The following is a 20462-nucleotide window of genomic DNA, read 5'->3' on the forward strand; positions in this document are numbered from 1 at the left end:
TGAGACCTAGAGAAAAGTGCCTTGAAGGGCCGTCTTGATGCCCTAGGAAATACACCTGCAGCACCTGAGGAGGTGATTAGGGCAGGACGCTGACCCTCCGAGGCCTCTGTGGAGCCCAGGGAGCTGGCCTTGCTGCGTGGCTGTGTGGGCTGCCTAGTGTCCACCTGCCTTGGAAGGTGACCGTCCTGCCTTGGCTGCTGATTTCTGCTCAGCCTGTCCCAGAAGAATGTCCCAAGCTCCAAGTTTGCAGGTGCAGCCCTTGTGGGGTATGAGTGATGAGGAGGAGCTGGACTAGCCATCACTAAGGGGCCAGTGCTTCTGTGGGGACCTCGGTGGGACTGCAAGTGACATTGGGCTACGCTTTCCTGCTCCCAGAGGGACGGTCTGGAATCTGAATGCTCCCCACTATAACTTAATTCTCTGCAGCTGGACTTCTTCTAAATTATAATTTTTCTCATAAAGGTACTGCTGGGTCTGGCTGTGAGATGAACACATTGTTTATTGGGAAGAAATGCAGAAAGTATTTAGCTGGCCCAAATCATTATTTCCCAGGCACCTCCAAATAAAGAGTCTATGAAGGTCTCCAATCTTAGATTTACTTTTAAATTAGTTCATTTTAATAATTATTCATTCATTCATTCATTCGTTCACTTGCTATTCTTTTTTATAACAGCTAAAGTAAGGGAGTGACTCAATTTCACACTGAGGAGCCTGTTAGCCTCCTTCTGTAAATATGTGATTCCCTTTCTGTATTTTAAGAACAAGAACTCTGTTTGCCTTTAAAGGTTGTTTCTTAAAGTTCCCTCTTCCGGAATCCCCAAAGTTACTAGGTCCCCTCCCCGCCCCATTCACACTAAATTCCCTCTTATTGTTTTTATGGCCAATCAGCAGCTCAGATTATTACGAGTTTGCCAACTCTGTGTCACATCAGGGAGCCTGCATCCATGACAGTCACCCGCAGGAGCTGCTTTTATTTTGGGTAGATCCGTGTTGTCTCATCTTCAAGTTAAAGACGGCAATTACGCTGTTGCAGCCGAGAACGTCGATGGCGATTTTCTCCTGCTCCTAACACGTGAATGCGTGGTGGGCACGTGCTGCACATAATACGTCCCGGACCATGACACTCTGTGAGCTGGGTGTTATTATCTCTGTTTTCCAGGTGAGACAACCCAGGCTCAGAGAGGTTAAGTGACTCTACCCAACTTGCCAACCTGGCACATAAAGCCTGAGAAAAGATTGAGACGCAGGCCATATGGCCCCAGGACCTGTGACCTTTCCTCCCAGCACAGGGCCTCTTACGAAAGGGAAAGGGGTTTTAGTGTCCACTGTGCTCTCTCCTGGCTGAGACTTCAGTGGGTTACTTGATTTTGGTGCTCTGTTCCTTATCTGAGAAATGAGCATAAGGAAACATCCCATGGACTGTCCGTGAGGCGTTCAAGTAGTGGCTGTGGTAAAGCCCCCACTGTGCGCCTTGTGGGCTGGGTGGACCTCTGGGCCTGCAGCCCACCTCTGGGCACAACCCTGCACAGCCCCCGTGCCCTGCCTGGCGATGCCATCCATTGGCCGCCCAGGTCTTGCTCTGCTGGGCTTTTCCCACTGCGGGCAGGTGCCGTCTCAGAAAATCGAGCCCTCCTGCTGCAGCACGAAGTAGTTACCTCCCCCTGTACTTGCCTCTGCCTCACTGTCATTTGTGCCACAGGCTTCTTGAAGGCAGGATTTGCAATATTTACTTGCTCCCCCCACAGTCTCTAACACACAGGTGTTTGATTAGCAAATCAGGGCCTCGCCGAGGCCCAGCGACAGCACCACCTGGGTGGCGAGGGGCCTGCGAGGAGGTGAGTCGACGATTTTGGAGCTGGATTTGGACATCTGAGTAGTGACATAAACTCTCAAATCAGTAGGATGATAAACGCTAGGTGTAATGTGGGTAATGGCTACTCATCAAAGAAAAGGGATCCTCTCCCCAAAGGTCACTCGCTGTCCACCCTCACTGCTTCTGGTGCCAAGCATACCATTGTTTTTCTGCAAAGAGTATTTCACTGGCAGGAACCCTGAGTCTGACTGTGTATTTACTCTACCAGATCCACAAAGCACTGCTAGGTTCTCGGCCTCTCAGGAAATAGCTTCTTTCATTTTTAACAATTTTTTGTGCATGTCTTTGCTACCCTGTTACTATACCATTTGGTTTCAGTTCTACATCATACAGATATGCTTTACTTAATGATTCCTATTTAAGCAGCCTCCAGCCACACGACAAATATTCTCCAGAGGCAAATCATCATTTCCCTAGAAAACCTCTGAGGACAGGGCAGGGGAGGGAGTGAAGGTTGTAGAAAAACCTTAACATGCAAGTTTAACCTCTGTAAGGAAACAGATGTTGGCAGTGCTGAGTGGTTAGGAATTTGTCTACAGGTCGACTAAGTTGTCCTCAAAGCGAAGGACTAGGTGGGCACACTGCGCCTCCGCCCCGGGGTGGGACGCGGCTCGCGGGGAGGCGGGCTCCAGCAGCGCTGCGTCCTGGCCTCGGAGCGGGTGCCCGCCCGCCGCGGTTTGAAGAAAACGAACGTGTCACTAACCTGCGGTGCTCACCATGTACTTCCACTTCACCACGTAGGCGTCCCCTTCGTGGAACTGCCCGATGCTCTGTTTGGGGAGCCTGCTGTAGTCGAATTCTAGGATGTGCCAGACATCCACAGAGACGCTGGTGATCTCAAACTGCCTCCTGTCGCCCCCTTCCACCAGGCCGTAGCCCCGGCCCACGTTCACCCCATCCAGCACCGTGCCAGCCACCGTCTGGGGCACTGGCACCATGCGGGTTACATCGTATGGCTTGACTTCAGCCCTAGACTCGTCCTAGAAGGGAACAGAGAGAACATCTGTTCAGCCGGCTGTTTGTCCAGCCGTTTCCTCTCAGGCTTGTGCTGTCTCACTGCTAATGGGACAGCGTAATAGTGTGTTGCTTTCACACTCTGTCTCAGGGTGTTGAAATGCGCTTGAGAAAGGCTGCCTTTAGGAGAAAGGATATGGGAGGCCTGAATACTCACTTCGCTATTGTGAATGGGATGCTTATAAACCCAAAGGTGCAAATAGGGCTATTTTCACTCTCGGAGTTGGAATATAATTGGAAACCAGATTGCTGGCAAACCCTGGGGAGGCTTTCTGCTTCCGGGCCTCTCTCGTTGGGGCCGAAATAGGCCCTGAAGTCTGAGGCCTGGCTACCCGAGTACCTTCTGCTGAGCAAGGTCTCCTGCGTTCTTCTCATTAGGTCTCTTCAGTTCTGTCCAATCGAGAAATTTCTCCTTGAACAAGATAGTCTCATTGTGTTCCGTAAGTCGCCCAAATATTGCCCAGTCCGGCCGCCCCTGTCCTTTCCTGCAGGTGGGCGGGGGGGGGGGGGAGGAGTGGGGGAGCAGACAGGAAGAGAAACAAAATTAAGCCATGCTAAAACAAAGGGACCTAAAACGAACACATGTGGTTATTGAAAAAACTCCGACTACATAAGTACTATATAGAATGAATGCTTTATTTTACTACATAAGCGACATTTTGTTTTTTTAGCCCGAAGCCTTGAGAGGTTTTGTATCCTTGGAGCTGATGAGTCAGAATGCAATGCGAACCACAATAGGACTGGACTTTTCTTTCATTCTAGTAGATTCTCGTATTTCAGATAGCCTGGGGGTGGTGCACTAGACCGTGAGCTGGGGGAGGCAGAAGTCACATGCATTTGTTCCCCAGCTCCTTTAACGCTGCCCACGGGCACCTGCAGGTGCTCACCAAGTTTCTGTCAAGTTCACAAACAGCTGGGAGTTTCCCCTGAGCTCTCTACTATTTCAAGCCATGTTACAACGATGTTCTCCGGTCTATTCTCCTCTCTTATTAAACTGAACATACTGCATACATCATAAAGTGAATGTTTGCATATTTATTTCTAGGCCACTGGACTCGGCAGTAGGTAGGGGCAGCACAAGGACACCAGGAAGGAAGCGACACAGCCCAGCCTGGAGGTCTGCTACTGCCTCAGGACCTCGGAATCTGAAACTGCTCGGAACCAAAGGTAACTTAGAAAAAGGAACAGGCATTCCTCAAAGATATGGCAGGTTCGGTTGCAGACCACCGCAATAAAGCAGTGTTGCAATAAAGCGAGTTGTAATCTTTTTGCTGGTGGAGGGTCTTGCCTTTAATGTGTAAAAAAACACGGCATCTGTTAAGTGCAATAAAACCAGGTGTGCCTGTGCCCGAGAAAGTACACGCTGCAGAGGGTCCGGCCCTGAGAAGGATGCGCGGGCATTTCTCATCCTTCCAAACGCACCCTTGGCTGTGAACTGGGCCGGGGATGCGCACATCCCTTCAGACTGATGAGCATGGCCACTGCGCCCTGCTGTGGCCCCTAACCCATCACTTCCTATTTTGGCCCAGACTACAGTTTCTGACATCATGGTTAAGGCACATTGCAGAGGCTGCCCGTTTCAAAAGAGACTGAAATGATGATGCACGGGATACAAACACCGCCACCTTATGCTCCTACGGGACTTAAGGAGCCAGGTATCAGCAGCTATGGAAAATGCAGGACTGCCCTTGAAGGGCTATGGTCTTTCCCAGAGAATGTCTGAATGGCTGTCTTTTATACAAACGCGACTCTGCAGACCTGCTACGATGTCTACAAAAGGGAACTTGGTTTCAGCTTTAGAAGTGCAACTTTAAAGTTGTGAAGTCGCACAAACAAGAGCGGGGGTGGGGGAGGGGTTTGTGAGCCTGTGAACGGGCAGGCGCTTCTCTCTCCATCCTGCCTTAGGCGTTGGAACTGGGCCGAGTCCGGCCGGGTCAGTGGTTTCAGGCTCCTCGCTCCTGAAGGAGGGCTGGATGCTAAATACTGGCTGTACCTTAAAACCTCTGGGTTTCCTTTAAAACATACTGATGCATAAGCACCTCCCCCCACCCCCCAAAAGGAACTGAAAACACCTCTCCAAGGCTGGGCCTGGCACATGCATTTTTTTAAAACTCCTCGGCTGATTTTGATCTGACAGGTGTTGGAAACCAGGGGGTTAGGTGAACCCTCCTCTACTTCCAGATCTATGATTATGTCGCTGCAAAATTTGAATTGTCCAGCATGTGGATTTTAAGCTTCAGCATTTTTTCCTTTTGCTATACCAAATAATATATTCTTTTTAGCCTCAGCTCCTGTCTGTAAAACTCTAGTTGTTACAGTACTCATTTGTTTAAAAGGTATTTAAAAACACTTTACCTACATTGGCAGAATTTTTAATTGTTTCTATAGTGCTAATAATAAAATCAATAATGTGATTTTAGAACAGGAAGCTAGGTAGGAAAGTTGAAATTTGTACACTAGTTCAATGGACAGTATTACAATGCAGTTGTGTGATACCTAATATTCTATGCTGTTTGGTGGCACATCCATTTCTAACCTATTATATGGCACACGTAATTAAAAATACTTCTTTTTTCCAGTAGTTAAAAAAATCCTTTTGCATATAAGAATTATTTTTCTTATGATCGTATTTCTTAGAGTTTGTGGATATCTTGCCAATCTGCCAAAAATTACTTTAAAAAGTCCAGTACACTGTAGAAAATATTAAAATTACAATCATTATATCTCAGCATATCCTCTCTTTTTTCCAATTAAAGGCAAAAACATCATCTACTGGCAAATAAATAGTAAATCCTGGAATTCAATGGCTATGCTGGGAAGGTGTGAAATTAGGAAAAAAAAATGTATTGCTTTTGTAGCTTCAGATCAATGGCTCAATTCCAGACCCTGGGAAGTGTTCAGATCAGCACACATTTGGTTTAAACAGTTGCTATTCATTTGTCACAAGAGCACCTGGAACGCCGCAGGGGAGAACAATTTGTTCACTTCAAGAAACAAAAGATAACACATTTTCCAGAAGGTTACAGTATCCGTATTTCTGTATTAGTTAGGTAAAAGCTAAAGAAATGTCCTTTTTGTGAATATTCACGGTACTGCATTGCAGTCATTTATGAAAACAAAAATCTATGAAGAGTGACATTTGACAACCGCGATAAGAACTGAGGCCCCTGAGGGAATCAGCTCACTTCACAATGCCATCGAGATCACAGGAGTACCTGGGAATAAGTGGATTGCATTCTCCAGGATCCAGAGGGTTAATGTCACAGTTCTCATAGTCAAAGGTTCCATTCCACAAGTGCTTGGCCAGCTGAAAGGCTATTTTCCGTTGCGCTAATGTAACTTCTTTTCCATGCCACACGTAAACTTCACTACCAAAATCAAACACCAGGACCTGGGAGAATGGCACAGAAGAATTTTTTAACTTCAAGGACAAGCTCCCGCTGAATCGGGTCCCTACCGATAGGGAGTCAAACGGGTGATGATACAAATCCAGACGCGGCAATCAATACAAACGCAGAAAGATCACTGCAGAGCCAGGCTTTGTCCCGTGGGTGGGATTTCTAAATTCCCTAAAGGCCCAAGCTGAACTTTCAAACCACCTAAAACTTCCGATTCGTAAAAACGTTAAGGATGTCTTCCTATCTTTCTTTCTTCCCCTCTGCTTTCCTCACTCCCTCTCTCCTTTCTTCTCTCCCTACGTCCTCTGTCCACTCATTCACTTAGCGCGTGCAGGCCACTTCATACATGCCAGGTCCAGATGACCCAGTGTTGTCATCTCTCCTCTATACGATCCTAAGAGTCGCAAGGGCAAAGACCATACCATACTCGTGTCTATGGTAGAGTGCTGTTTGCTGAATGAATACATGAATGTAACGCTCTTTCTTATTTCCATGCCTACAGTTCTACTTTCTTCCTAGAATAATTTCTCCATTTCCAGTAATTCAAATTCTACTTAACTTCAAACAAAGCTCGATTTCACTTTCTCTTAAAAATTACTCCTGAGTATTTCTTTTTCTGTGAATTTTTCCATTTAGATGCCCATCTATATCATATAATCAATCTAACTTCGGATTACATTCTTTCTAACATTCTTCTATTCGATGAAATTTTGTGTCTTTTCACTTTTCCCCTCAATACTTAGAATACTAAACAGTACTGGAAATGTACGTATTTAATAAATATTTACTGGCATGAGAGAAAAAACCTAACATCACTTGGAAAAATATAAAGAGAAATTACATATATACATCTACTATTCCCGAAACTTAAGAACTGAAAAATACTTTGTTTAATATTTATACAAAAATCAAGAGCTAGAACTAAGTAACATAGACATTTTGTGTGAACTAGAAAAGCTTTGAATGCTTCGATGAACCTCCTCTGAACAATTTTCTAAATTCTATGTGAGTATTTAAGATGACAGTAATGGTTTGAAATCACAAATAAACATCCTTTCAGAAGATGCCACCCTTCCACAACGGTGCGGACACTGGCTAACGTTCATGGGGCACTTGCTGTCTACTCTACTGGGCAGCCCTGTGCAGGGCGCCCCTCTCACTCACTGTACCTCTTTTGATTGCAGAAGGGAGCACTTTGGGATTTTCCCCCAGAAGTCATCATCGGGAACGAGCTTGTCATCCAGCAGACGGTAAGTGCAGTTTGTTTCTATGATGGCTGTTTCATACAGCTCGTCTTCTTTCGGGTCCCCAGCAGCTTTGGGATATGAACAGTAAGAGGGCATTATATTATAAGCTGAAAAGTGGCTGATTCGGAAGGATAAAGTGGGGTAGGAGAAAGAATATTCAAGCTTCTCATCCTCTGAAGTATAGTCAACTTACATTGATAACTGGTTTGGCCACCCAGAAGCTTCCAGAAGTCTTTGGCTGCATGAGTGTGTGTATTAATCCCTTCTTCGATAGTTTGGATGTAAGTAGCTCTACAACCCAGTTCCCTCTTTGTCTGGATTAAAGTTGCAAGTTCCGAGGCCTGAAAAAAGGGAAGAACATTGCATGAGTAGACAAGCCTGTGGCCAGATGGGGTGGCACACGGTGGAATCAGAGACCAGAAATGGTGTGTGTCTGAAAAGAAAACCTTGTGACCATGAGGGGACCGAGGCACTGGTTGTCAAGCATTTTCAACGAAGTCAAGAAAATATAACTAAGAACCAGGAGTATCAATTCTTTGGAGCAGAAGTTCTCAGTCTTCGGATTCAGCAGATCACTTGGAAAGCTTAAAAAAAATACCCATTCTCCGGGCTTTTCCAATGAGATTCTCATTCATTAAGTCTGTAGCAGAATTTCATAGGTATCTGGGGTAAATGGCTGTGAAGTGACATGCCAGTTTCTTTTTTACACAAGAGTGAGAAAAAGTCCAGGACTTAAATCTGGAGGAAGAGGTCATAATCCTCCTAAAACATCCCACTTAAGTACCAACATAAATGATTGTTTGAGAGACATTCAGGAAAATAACCGCTATTATCCCTTCTCACTCGAATGAAACATTGCACATTGAGAAGCTTTGTAATCATCCAGCAACTGGTTGAACAGTCCATTGGTGTATAAACGAGATGCTTAACTAAACTATTGTTATATTTCAGGTACCAACCTTCGCCTTTTCTATGACATTTGCAAACTCTCCTACCCACAGGAAACAGTAATGGGGAGAGAGCAGGAGGAAGCAGTCCCCGCTGTTGAGTGACGAAGCTCGAGGTTCAACCAGTCTCGTCTGCACGTGTCTTCTTCCTGAACACGAGACAAAGAGTCACCATCTCCCCAGGAAGGAGAGCTCTGCCAGCCACAGGAAGGCTCAGGGAGCGCCCCCATCTGAAGCATCCCTTTCAATTCTCAAGAGCCTCGCCTACTAATCCCAGTTCCCGTGACCAGAGCGGCAGAGGGAGTTTTCGAATGACAGCATCACGGATTACTTTTACTTCAGCGCTTTCCCAAATGTCGCCATGCTTTAGGACCCCTATCGGGGCACGTGTATGGAGTAGCTGAGTCCCCTCCTCCAGGAAAGAGCACGCATGCCCCTTTCCCCTCCTTTCCACTCTCCTAGCCTTCTCTCCACTCGGCCCACCCTGACATTTATGACCATGGCCAGCTCGCCACAGGTGGGGTGCACCTTTGTACAGCATCTGCTTCCACGGGAGTTTCCACTCTAACCCACAGGAGAGGGGAATTGGCCTGGTGCTGCGATCAACACCCCCTAAATGACTGTTGATTTAAACCTTTCCACAATCACACTGATAGTATAGTGTCTGGGTTAGAACTAGGGACAGAGGTTGGTTATTCATGCTGGTTACCAGTCTTTTGAGTACACTAAGGACAGTAGTTATGCAGAAAGACACTGGAAACCCTCGTAGATGGAGAGGCTACTTCATCCATCCTTCTCCTGGTGATTAGTCTACAGCAGTTGCCTCTTGAAGGCAGTGAAGTCTTTCTTCACAGCCCAGAGCTAAGTCTCCATCGTCGTAGACAGAAAGAGTGTTGGCGTGAAATCCAGCCCACTTCATTTGCCTCTGCTTACTCTGTGTTTCTTCTCCAAGAATGTGCCTCTCTCTGTCTGGCCTGCACTGACTCTTGTTTACCTCAGGGAGGATGCCTGCGTGGAGAGAACCACTGTGATGGCTGAGGGGGCATCTGGTAACTGCGTGGCAGTGCATGGCAGGGCCCACGGGGAGGCAGCCGCCTCTGGAAGGGAGACACCTGGGTTCAAAGCAGCTCTGCCTCTCAACAGCTGCTGTGACCTCAGGCATGTGCTAACCCCTCTAGGCCTCAGTGGGTACAATACCTCGGGGATTTTGTGACGCTTGTGTGTGAGGAGGTAGCTCAGTGCCCGGCCCCTAGCAGGTTCTCACAAAGCGTGTGTTCGCTTCTTCCAACAGACGATTCCAGGCAATCGCGACCCCTGCCGTCTGCAGACTAAGACCCCTGCTCCGCGTGTCTCCTCTCTGCTGCTCCCACATACCTTTAATCTGCAGCAGCATCAACTTCTTGTAGGGCACCGCGCTGTTGTTAGAATTCTGTTCTGTCAGGTTGACGCTCCGCAGACTGACGTTGCTGAAGTTTTCCTTACTGGCTAAACCTGCCAGAGTGACCTCTGAGAAGTTGGAGTTGGAGGACACTGGGGGGTTGAAGAAGGAAACACAGCGCAGGGGAAGCAAGATGACCAGGTGAAATGACGACACTTCTGAGCAGAAGTTATTCGCAAGTGACTATTTTTTTCTTCTAAAGTTAATCCTGGGCTGGAGAACTCAAGTTTGATTAACTATACAGTTTAATGCTTAACCACTATATTAAGAATTGAACACTGTACTGAAAATATAAACCGACTGCTGACAAGTGTCACACCTCACCACGCGGAGACAAAAATTGTGTGACAATGTGGTACAGCTACTTTAGTATAAAATCAGAAGCTGGACTCATTTATTGCAATTTCAGTGAATGCTTTTATCGTTCCTTACAACGTTTAGATGTTGAGAATGCATTCCCAAAGAACCCTGTTAGATACCTTTCATCGAAAGTCTTTATTTTCTACCCAAAGTAGAAAAGTGGGCATTCTATAAGAGATGGTTTAGTTCTAATCTTTTTCTGGAGGCAAATTGATTAAATAGCTGATGTCCTGAGGTCCTTTGCTCTCAGACTTAATATTATACTAATAAGATGTTGAGTTTTCAGTGTGGACCAACAAGTGTATATATGCCAGTCACCACAAAGCCATCCTCTGCGCCCCCTAAAAGTAGAGGTAAAGTACCTAAAATGGGCACCAATAAACATTTATTTCTTCAGCTCATTGTTTCAAAAAATGTATATGCTGGACAGAAAGTCAATAAATCATTTTGCTGGGATTAGTTCTCATACTGAAGAAATATAACACACCTTGACAATTCATATGGCACAGTGATTTGGAAATATACTTTCTTAGTAAACCAGTCACGTTGAAAAGACTCAACCACTTTATCTAAATACTAATTTTTAAGGAAAACTTTAGCAAATAAGTTTATGAGTGCTACAGTAAAATAAAAATTACAAGAAGAATATTCAAAACAGCAAGTTTATATATGCCATTATCTCCTCTAAGGAAACTGTTTCAGAACTATGAAACCTCACATTACTGGGCAGAGAGAAGCAGAGCAGCTTAGGCTAAAGTGAGACAGAGTGGGGAGCCTACCGCCTCACTCCCCCTCCACTGCCCCCACCCCAAGTCGCCCCATTCCACCCAACCCGCACCCAACTTCTAGGAGCCTGAGGGTCCCACCAAAGACATTGGCAAAGCATTGGTTTATGCATTAATTAATAATACAAAGAACTAGGATTAGGCAAAGTAGTGATTTGGGACATTTTTCCATGAGAGATCAAATGATTTCCTTTTGAGTAAGATTAAGTGGAGAATTATTGTGTTTGGGCCCAACAGAGCTAAACATGCGTTGATTTACAAAGCCCAGAAACATCCTGCTCCAAACTCTCAAAAGAAAACTGCAGGAAAACAATAATTTGAATTCACCAAGTGAATTTATCACTGTAAAAATTTCTGTGAACTGCCTTTAAATCCCAGGTAGGTTTTCTGCAGGTGCGTGCGTGCGTGCGTGTGTGTGTGTAAACTTACTCATTTTTATTTAATGGGTGTCTTATGAGCACTATTACCAGCCTTTGCAAGGCAGAAAAAGGAGATGATTAAAATAACCAAATCACCAGTTCCCAGGCACAGAAGCAGTGTGGTGCTTCCAATAACTCACTCTTTTCCACTTTCATTCTCTTTGACTCCATGAAGGCAACGTTCAGTCTCTGCTCAGTGTATTCCTGAAGGAGATCTTCTCTTGCTGCCAGCATTTTCAGGGGGTTTTTGGAAGCCTGAACCCGGCGCTTGGGCCTAACTGCACGCTTGTGCTCAGCCACTGAAGACGTCAACCTGAGGAGCAGAACAGAGCTGCAGCCCCGTCTGTGATATCGCCCACTCCTGGTTTATTTGCGAGTCTCTGACCTGAAGTAATGGGCTCCACGGTTTTATTTCGCACTTTCGTTATAAATCTTAAGACACCTCCTCTGGCCTACCACTCCTCTGTCATGGAGTCACAGCTTCTTGGGGGATGGAAGGGAGGAGATTTAAGGAGAGTCATTTAGTTCAGGAGCCCAGCCAATCATGGACATCCCTCACTCACCTAGCCCTACGATCTCTGCCTGAGGAGCATTCATGCCTGACGGGCAGCTCATCCCACCACTAGGCAGCTCTGAAGGGTAGGAAGTTCTTCCTTAACCTCAGCACCCCCAGGCCCCGGTCCTAAGTCTCTCTATTGGAATAATACACACATCCACGTCTTCTGTCAATCACAAACCCTTCAGGAATTTCTAGCTGCCATTGCTTCTCTATTTAATCTTTTTCTAGGCGAAACTTCCTCTTTACATGATAATTTTTCAGTTCCCTCACCAACTCCCCCCATTAACTAGCCTCCTCTCAACACACTGCCCCCTTCCGAAAAATAACCACTATTTGGAGAATATATGCAAATAAAATAGGCCCACAAACCAACTATGACTATCATACACTCACAGGATTCACTGGGGCAGGAGACCAGACGTGGGGAGGCGGGGGACCCAGTCACACGATTGCCCGATGGATTCCAGCTATACTACTCCCAACCTCCAACTTCATGGGTTTCTGTGCCTGCAAATCTTCTTTATATATAATATTGTCCTGTATGTATGTGTGTGTGTAAACATATATATATATACACATATGTGTATTTAAATGTATGTGTATACATATACATATATGTGTGTATATATATATCTGTTTACACACACACATACACATATATATATATAATAATTTAAACAGTGGCATTTGAGTTGGGAGAGATTGAGAAATGGCTGAATAACTATATGTGCAAATGCCCCAAATATTATTTAAACATGGGAAATGGCAAATTGTTTATTTTTTAAGGTAGTGGATTGGAAAAAAAAAACTGAACACATTGAAAAATGCAAAAACGTATCAAGAGTGGCTAAAGGAACAATTTATGATAACTATACAGACTTCTGGAAGAGACTATGCCACTCATAGAGAAATAGATAAATATGATTGATAGCTGTGGGGTTAGCCTGCCCAGCGTACTATTCTCCCTGCTTCTGGTAAGAGCAGCTTGCCTCTCGTTTGTGGGACCAACCTTACTCCATTCCCCACTCCCCACTCAGACTCAGGGCTGGATCCAGAGACCAGCCCTGGCCAATCAGCATCTTCCACCCCTTGGCCACAATGATTGCTTTAGGAATGGACTCAGGCCCAAAAAAATCAAGCCTGGGACTTCTGCTGGACTCACTGGGAGGAGAACCTGCCTGTGCTGGAGTGGCCAAGTAGGTAGCTAAAAGTCCAGAGCTAGGGGTGGCCACTCCCCAAGATACGACAGCCTGAGAGTGAAGCCAGCCCAAAGGAAAACAGGCAACACAGAGACCACCTTCTTATGAGCCTCCAGACCCTGAGTTCATGCCTACGCTCATCAGTGAGCGAACCTGCAAATCCCCCTCTCCTTTCTTTGGCTAATGTCATTTTGACTTGGATTTCTTTCTGCCACTGAAGGAACCTTCATACCATAATCATTTTTCTTGGGTGGATTAGTCACATTCCTATGTGAAGAGAGATCCTGGGACACCACTGAGAAAACCCTCAGATCTACAGATTTTATAAGTTATTCTAAGTTATGTGACATGTTTTATTCATTTTCTGGTTAGTTGTATTAACCTGAGCCCATGCGATCCAAATATTTTTGAAAGCCATGAGTAAGGATTCAATATGTCAAATACGTCAAATAAAAGAGAGGCATAGAAATCTCTGCTAAATGACGTTAGTCTGAAAATCGGCAAAACAGTGTTGGAGTTATGTGAAAAACCCAGTGGCAGTTTTAGGACCAGGGCAAACATCTGTGGCACATGCAGAGCTGCAGCCCCGTCTGTGATATTGCCCACTCCTGGTTTATTTGCGGGTCTCTGACAGAAGCGATGGGCTCCACAGTCTTATTTCCCAGTGCTGTGTGTGCAAGACTTGCTGCTTGAATGCGCGTCTGTTTTGGGTTTGCGCGCTGTATCTACCCCGCAGCACTATTCGTCTGGCTCACAGTATACGGTAGTCCTCCTAATCCAGTTTCACTTTCTGTGGTTTCAGTTACCCACAGTCAACTGTGGGCGACTATTAAGTGGAAGTTTCCAGAATAAACAATTCATACGTTTTAAAGGTGCACCGTTCTGAGTAGTGTGATGAAATTTCCTGCTGTCCCGTTCTGTCCTGCCAGGACCGGGATCATCCCTTCAGTCCAGTGTCTCCGCATTGTACATGCTCCTCGCCTGTCAGTCAGTAGCCATGTTGGTTATCAGGGCGACTGCCATCGGATCACAGTGCTCGTGTTCAAGTCACCCTATTTTACTTAATAGCCGCAAAGTGCAGAGCGGCTATTTGGATATGCTAGAGAGACGCCGTAAAGTGCTTTCTTTAAATGAAAAGGTCTGTGTGGATAGGAAAAAACACAGAATGCACAGGGTTCGGTACTATGCATGGTTTTAGGCATCCACTGGGGTCTTAGAACTTATACCCTGTGGATAAAGGGGACTATTTTAATAATTTGGTTATAATAAAGTTCTATCACAGGAGAGAACACAGTGAAGAAGATCCTAATGAAAGTGCCGGGTGATGGCTGATCAAGGAATCTGTTCTCAGTGTGTGAAAGATAGAAATTGCAATAACTCACTTGGGAGCATAAGGATCAAAGATAACATCGAAGTCTTCATCCAGCTCCACAGGGCTCCTCGGCGCCGTACAGTCCATACTGCGGTAAAATTTGGCAAAGGTTTCATCATCGTCCAGCTTCATCACCTCCTTAACAGATTTGCCAGTGACGGTGAGTACAGTTTCCTGCATCCCACCAACTGTCGACAAACAAGCAAATAAAGGCCATAAGTTTGTATAAAAATATTACTTCAATTGGACCTCACAGTGTCTTAAAAATTATTTTCCCCCTCAGTTCTAGGAGTGGCGAAAAGATATTAGTGACATCCAGGGTCCTGTGATGCTTCCTAGGCCTTCCTGGACTTTTCATGAAAAGACTTCTTGTCTGAATATAGCTTGTGCCATGACGTGGGAGGAGAGAGGGAGGTTGGCCTTGCTGCATGCAAGCCCAGTAAGCATTTCTGAACTTGTTCCTTTCGCTACTGGAGGCAGAACCAGCTTCAGCCTCATTCTAGATCAGGGGTTGGCAAGATCTTTTTCTGCAAAGGGCTACACAGTAAATATTTCAGGCTTTGCAATGGAGGCTATATGGCCTGTGTTATAACTACTCAACTCTGTTGTAGTGCAAAAGCGACTATTGATAATACTTTAAATAGACATGATCATGTTCCAATAAAACTTTATTTACAAAAACAGGTAGAGAACTGGATTAGACCCCTGGGTTAGACCACTGTTACAAATATATGTAATAAACTTTGAATCATGTGCATCCTTGCCTTGCTAGGTTAGTTATTCTATTACACTTTTATATTTCTGGTTTAGAAAGACTGTTTGTATTATTTCCAGCCTATTAGGGATCACTGTCAAAGGAAGAGACTCTCAAAGCTTAGTATTTTGATGAGTTTCAAGTACTAGACATTTTTATGAAGAGATGAGGCTATTGCTGCATATTATTATTTTATTTTATATTGAAATATTTATTTTAAAAAGTATTTAACAGAATTTTCTTTTAGAAATCATTTGTGATTATAACATAAATATATCGGCTGCTACTTTATTGGAAATTGACACATACAATTTAAAGTTCATCGGGCCCAAGAGCATATAGGTTTTGTATAAGTATAATAATCTGCTTTCAGTGTTAAAAGCAAGTTTAAATCATGATCCTGATTGGATTACATCCCAAGGATTTAGACTTAGAAACAACTGTATTGGGGGTCCCCAATTTAGTATATTATCAAGTGAATCAAGGCTTGGAAATACAATCAGACTTGACCAACAACTTCATTTTTAAAAAGATAACAAAGATAACGCTTACAGTATGAATCAGTGCAGTTATATATACAGTTTAGATGAGAAAAGCCATCACAATTGGGATTTAGAGATTTTGAGAGAGGAGCAGGTTCTTTTTAGGTTTCCTTAGCTATTCACTGAAATATGAATCACACCATGCTGTAAGCATATAAACCAAAGCGTCCCTCTGGCTTCTGGCATGTACCTTTGTTATTCAGCCTTCTTAGAAAGGTTTCCAGCCTATCCAACTTCAGGTCCGATTCTAACTGCATGTCTGGTCTGGCTTCGATATCTGGCAAGTAGAAAGCATCAGTGAGTGAGTGCCATTGAGAACTCTTCCGGTCATAGAGCCACTGGCATGTCAGGCACCTTGGTGACTTACCTTCTAGGGGTTTAGAAACTGGAGTTGTTCCCCTTGTTTTACTGCAAATAGGGGATGCTACTGGGGTTATGGCAGTGGGTGACGCCAAACCTGCGGATTAAACAAGCGAGCTACTTAGTACCTCAGGATCATATCTGGAAATCCCCAGACACTGCTGGATCTCTTTTAGCCCCAGTGTGGATATTACAACTTTACAGGATTCATACACACGCATGCATGCACGCGTGCGGCACACGCGCGCGCGCACACACACACACACACACATTTGGCAGGTACCATGACTATGTAGGGTAACTGCAAATGTAGACAGAATTTGATAGTTTCCAAGGACTGTACTAGCTGATAAGCTGCCATCCCAAAATTAACAATGAGGACATTTTGGAAAAGATGTCCGTAACACGTTAAAAGAAAAAGAAAGTACAACAGGTAACAGAATATATTCTAAAGAAAGCAGTTGTGAGTTTTGAAGGCCCTTCGGGGTGGTGGACTTAGTTGAAGAGAAAGCCTATTTGCACTGTCTCCCAGAGAGGAAGTGGAGAAGGGGCTCTGTCACACTGGCTGGCAAGTGGCCCCCAGAACTGGAGTTTCCCTCCAGGCTGAGGTGAGGTAGGGTCAAGTTTTGCCATTGGGCACATCACTCAGAGGCATGTGGTTCCATTGAGCAATTGCCCAAGGAGTGCTAGCCTTTTAGAAGAGCAACACAGAAGAGTATACGTTTAAATTGATTTTTGATTGTAGGAAGGGTGAATCCATTTCAGGGGTGGCTGGGAACCAGCAATTTGCTTTCACATTTGTTTATCAAGAAGCAGGGTGGGAGAAATTTTAAAGAGAGAAATGGTAAGGGACATACGAAAGGGAAGGAAAGGAATTGCAGCATAAAGAAGGTAACTGGATAGAAGAAGAAACCTTAATAAAAAACAAAGATGAGTATTTTTGTCCTAACCTAAGTAGGTGGGATTAGAATGGGAAGTAATTAGTGTGTTTACAAAGAACTAAATGAGATGTTAATGTTCTTTGCATCCATCTGTAATGCATGTGAAATCCTCTGGTGACACTGCCACTTTAAGCACCCATCAAAGAACATGGGCAGGAGATATAAATCACTATGTCTTATAGGCCCTTCTTCCTCTGAAATGGAGAAAGATGTATTATTATAGCCTCTGATTTTAAGGAAAAATAATGAAATACAGTTTAAAACTTAAGTTTTAGTTGATGTTCTAGAAGTACTTCTCAATATGTACATAAATTTGGTGATGACGTCAATAAAATTTCCAAAATTGATTTCAGTTACCAGACCGGCAAAGGGTTTACATCAGTGAGAAAGTAAACTTTCTGGGAAGAAAATAAGGACAGGTAAAATTTGGTATCATAGCCTGGGGCAGTAGACTGTTACCTACTATAAGGATGCATAAGAGACATGGCAACGTTCATTAGCACAGAGGTCATTAACTCTGAAGCTTATAAACAGGCCTGACTCAAAAGGCAACCGGGAAACTTGGTCCTCCGTACTGTCAGGGCACCCCCTGCTGCCCACTCAGGCAGCAGTGTGCAGGAGTGCTCCTGGGGGTGGGCCTTCTCTTTCCCAGCTTGAGATAAGGAGGAGGGCATTTAGATATAAAATTACACAACGTTAAAACAAAGCAAAGCACTCCCTATACCTGTTTCTAATGGATTCTACATGCAACAACTAGTCACCCACTCTTTTTGGGAATATTTTCTCATCTCTCCTATTCAAAGGCATACTTTTAGTATTCTTCTTTCAAGGGAAATACTAGAATACCACAGAAACCTTGTGGAGTACTAATTGTTACAGAGACTCTGGGAATGCCAAAATGGGAGAAAGTCCTAATGGGGCTAAAGGAGAGCAGAGTTTTCTGGGGTGAGAGAATGAAAACTAGGGTACAGCATGCCTCTTGGCAATTCCCCAGAACAACTCGCAGCTGCGAAATGTGCCATTATAACCAGTGAGATGGGACATCTTGGTGGCAGTAGTGTAGAGGGCTATTTTAATCTGTGGTGAGTGTAAACTGGATGCCAAATTATGGCAAATCAAAAAGATCTCATCACACAAGTGAAAAAGACAACTCTGTATATGGTAACAAATATCAGAAAATTAGGGTGCAGTTTTTTCACTAGATGAAAAGTATAAGAAAATTATTTCCTGAGCAAGCCATATATCATCTGTTAAATAAAGATTCCTGATTTATTCGGGAAAATGTAAAAGCAAACTCATCCATTAAGGCAGCGGTTCCCAAACTTTTTGGCACCCAGGACCGGTGCTCCTATGAGAATCTAATGCCTGGTGGTCTGAGGTGCAGCTGAGGCCGTGATGCTAGCGCTGGGGAGCGGCTGCGAACACAGATGAAGCTTTGCTCACTGGCCCATCGCTCATCTCCTGCTGTGCGGCCCAGTTCCTAAGAGGCCATGGACTGGTATGGGTCTGCTGCCCGGTAGTTGGGACTCCTGCACTAAGGGACAGGAACTTCTTCAATCTTGCTCCCCAAACCTGCATAACAGCAAATCTCCTTCCTCTGACACTGCTGTGGATGAGGGCAGTAGGATTTGGTAAGTAAGGGACTGCTTACAAATCAATTATGATTTTTTAAGATGGAAGAGGAAAAAAAAAAACCTAAAATGAAAAGTTATCAGGATAAAAGTCCAGGCTAGAGGTTGGAAGATCTGAGCTTTGGTCCAAGTTCTCAGCTTGAGTCCTTCTTAACTGAGGTGGGCTTTAGGGGCCTGTCACTATTAACACAGAGATTGGGCTCATGTTGAAGTAGGTTAACATGATTGAATAGTTCTGTGATTTGGTGAAGAACATACTCAAATGCTACCTCATTCTGAGAGTAAACGGTCTGGTGTTATCTTCTGGCAATTCTGAGATGAATTAAGAATTCGTTACAGAGGATTCTTCCTCCAAGATTTGCGTTATCTTAATTCAGAGGGTTCCCCAATATTTATGACAAGGCTACAATTAGGTAAGCACTATGTATGAGGATCCTGAAAGGTTTTGAGAAAAGGGAAAGATAAACCTAGAAAGCTGATAAATTAACTCTGAGTGTGAAAACATTTATCACTAGGTTAGGAAATTTGCTTTTAAAATAATAGCTTAGAAAATGAAGGTGTGTGCATATAGGTGACAAAGGGACAGCACATTTTAACCATTTCCTACAGGATCTGGAGGCTCAAAGCTCTCTGGTGACTTTACTAACCATGTGATTCCTCAGTTTCATAAATCTTTGGATACAGACTTCAAATCGGTTTCAATAGCTCAGCTGCAGGAAAATGACAATCTGCAGGAAAATCCAACTTCCTTGTAACTGGATAGATCTTACACACATCTATTAAAAAAAATACCTGGAAATTAGGCTTTGTAAGCCAGAGAACTCTAGTTTGATGGAAAGGGGCTTAGGAATTGCCCCACAAGGGAGAAGAGATAAACTTTTTCTTCATTGAGAAAGGCTAATTTAGGTTAACTGATTGCTAGATGGCAAGAAAATGGAAGTAATTTTAAAGCAATTATAAAAAGGACTAAGATTTGTTAGCAGATTTGCAATTGCTTTTGAAACCTGTGCTCAATTTCCAAATGGCTAAGTTTTGAAACGTGACTAATTGAATTAAGCTTCTTACATTGAAGACGACGCCATGTATATAAAAAGGTTTTTGGTAGGAATAATCTCACAAAACCTACCTCCAAACCATTTACACAAGTTCAGTGAAGTTAAAAACTAGAAAAGATAGTTTTAACCGCGCTGTCACAGGCCACCCTCTATGGGTGACGGAGCATGCACACCCACGCGCGCGCGCATGCGCACCCGCACGCTCTGACCTTTCTTCACCATTCTCCCGGCCACCGTAAACTGAGTGGAGTCGTTAGCTGCTCCTTTGCCCTTTGTCTTCCAGGCTTCCTCTCTCACAGTAATGAGGTGCTTCCTCTCTTCAATAGTCATCTGGTTCTCTCGACTCTCTGTGACCCGCTGTTTTAAACATGTACGAAGGAGAAAATTGGAGAGGAAAAATGACAGAGATGTAAATTTAGCTTGTCACATTCCATGTTGATGAAAAGAATGCCAAAACAGGAGCTTTACACTGTCCAAAACTGCCCGTAACTGTTCTATCTGAAATAGGTTTCCTTATTTCCACCTTGGGTTAGAGATTGCCATCGATAGATAATATTGAAACTTTAAA

General features: G+C 44.2%; 1 protein-coding gene across 12 annotated transcripts in view; it reads right to left on the reverse strand.

Moving 5' to 3' along the window:
- The window catches only part of SVIL (supervillin), a 205317-nt gene that overhangs the window by 14504 nt on the left and 170351 nt on the right, over positions 1 to 20462 (reverse strand). For all 12 annotated transcript variants that reach the window (XM_036228073.1, XM_036228078.1, XM_036228079.1 and 9 more), the window contains 12 exons: positions 20104 to 20251; positions 16275 to 16364; positions 16098 to 16184; positions 14622 to 14799; positions 11622 to 11794; positions 9854 to 10009; positions 8492 to 8628; positions 7726 to 7873; positions 7455 to 7600; positions 6103 to 6278; positions 3228 to 3372; positions 2577 to 2853 (listed from right to left, as the gene is read on the reverse strand). In XM_036228073.1, coding sequence (XP_036083966.1) covers positions 2577 to 2853; positions 3228 to 3372; positions 6103 to 6278; positions 7455 to 7600; positions 7726 to 7873; positions 8492 to 8628; positions 9854 to 10009; positions 11622 to 11794; positions 14622 to 14799; positions 16098 to 16184; positions 16275 to 16364; positions 20104 to 20251 — 1861 coding nt within the window. The remainder of the gene's footprint in view (positions 1 to 2576; positions 2854 to 3227; positions 3373 to 6102; positions 6279 to 7454; positions 7601 to 7725; positions 7874 to 8491; positions 8629 to 9853; positions 10010 to 11621; positions 11795 to 14621; positions 14800 to 16097; positions 16185 to 16274; positions 16365 to 20103; positions 20252 to 20462) is intronic.

The sequence above is a fragment of the Rousettus aegyptiacus genome, unplaced genomic scaffold (assembly GCF_014176215.1).
Source record: "Rousettus aegyptiacus isolate mRouAeg1 unplaced genomic scaffold, mRouAeg1.p scaffold_m13_p_10, whole genome shotgun sequence".
NCBI lineage: Eukaryota > Metazoa > Chordata > Mammalia > Chiroptera > Pteropodidae > Rousettus > Rousettus aegyptiacus.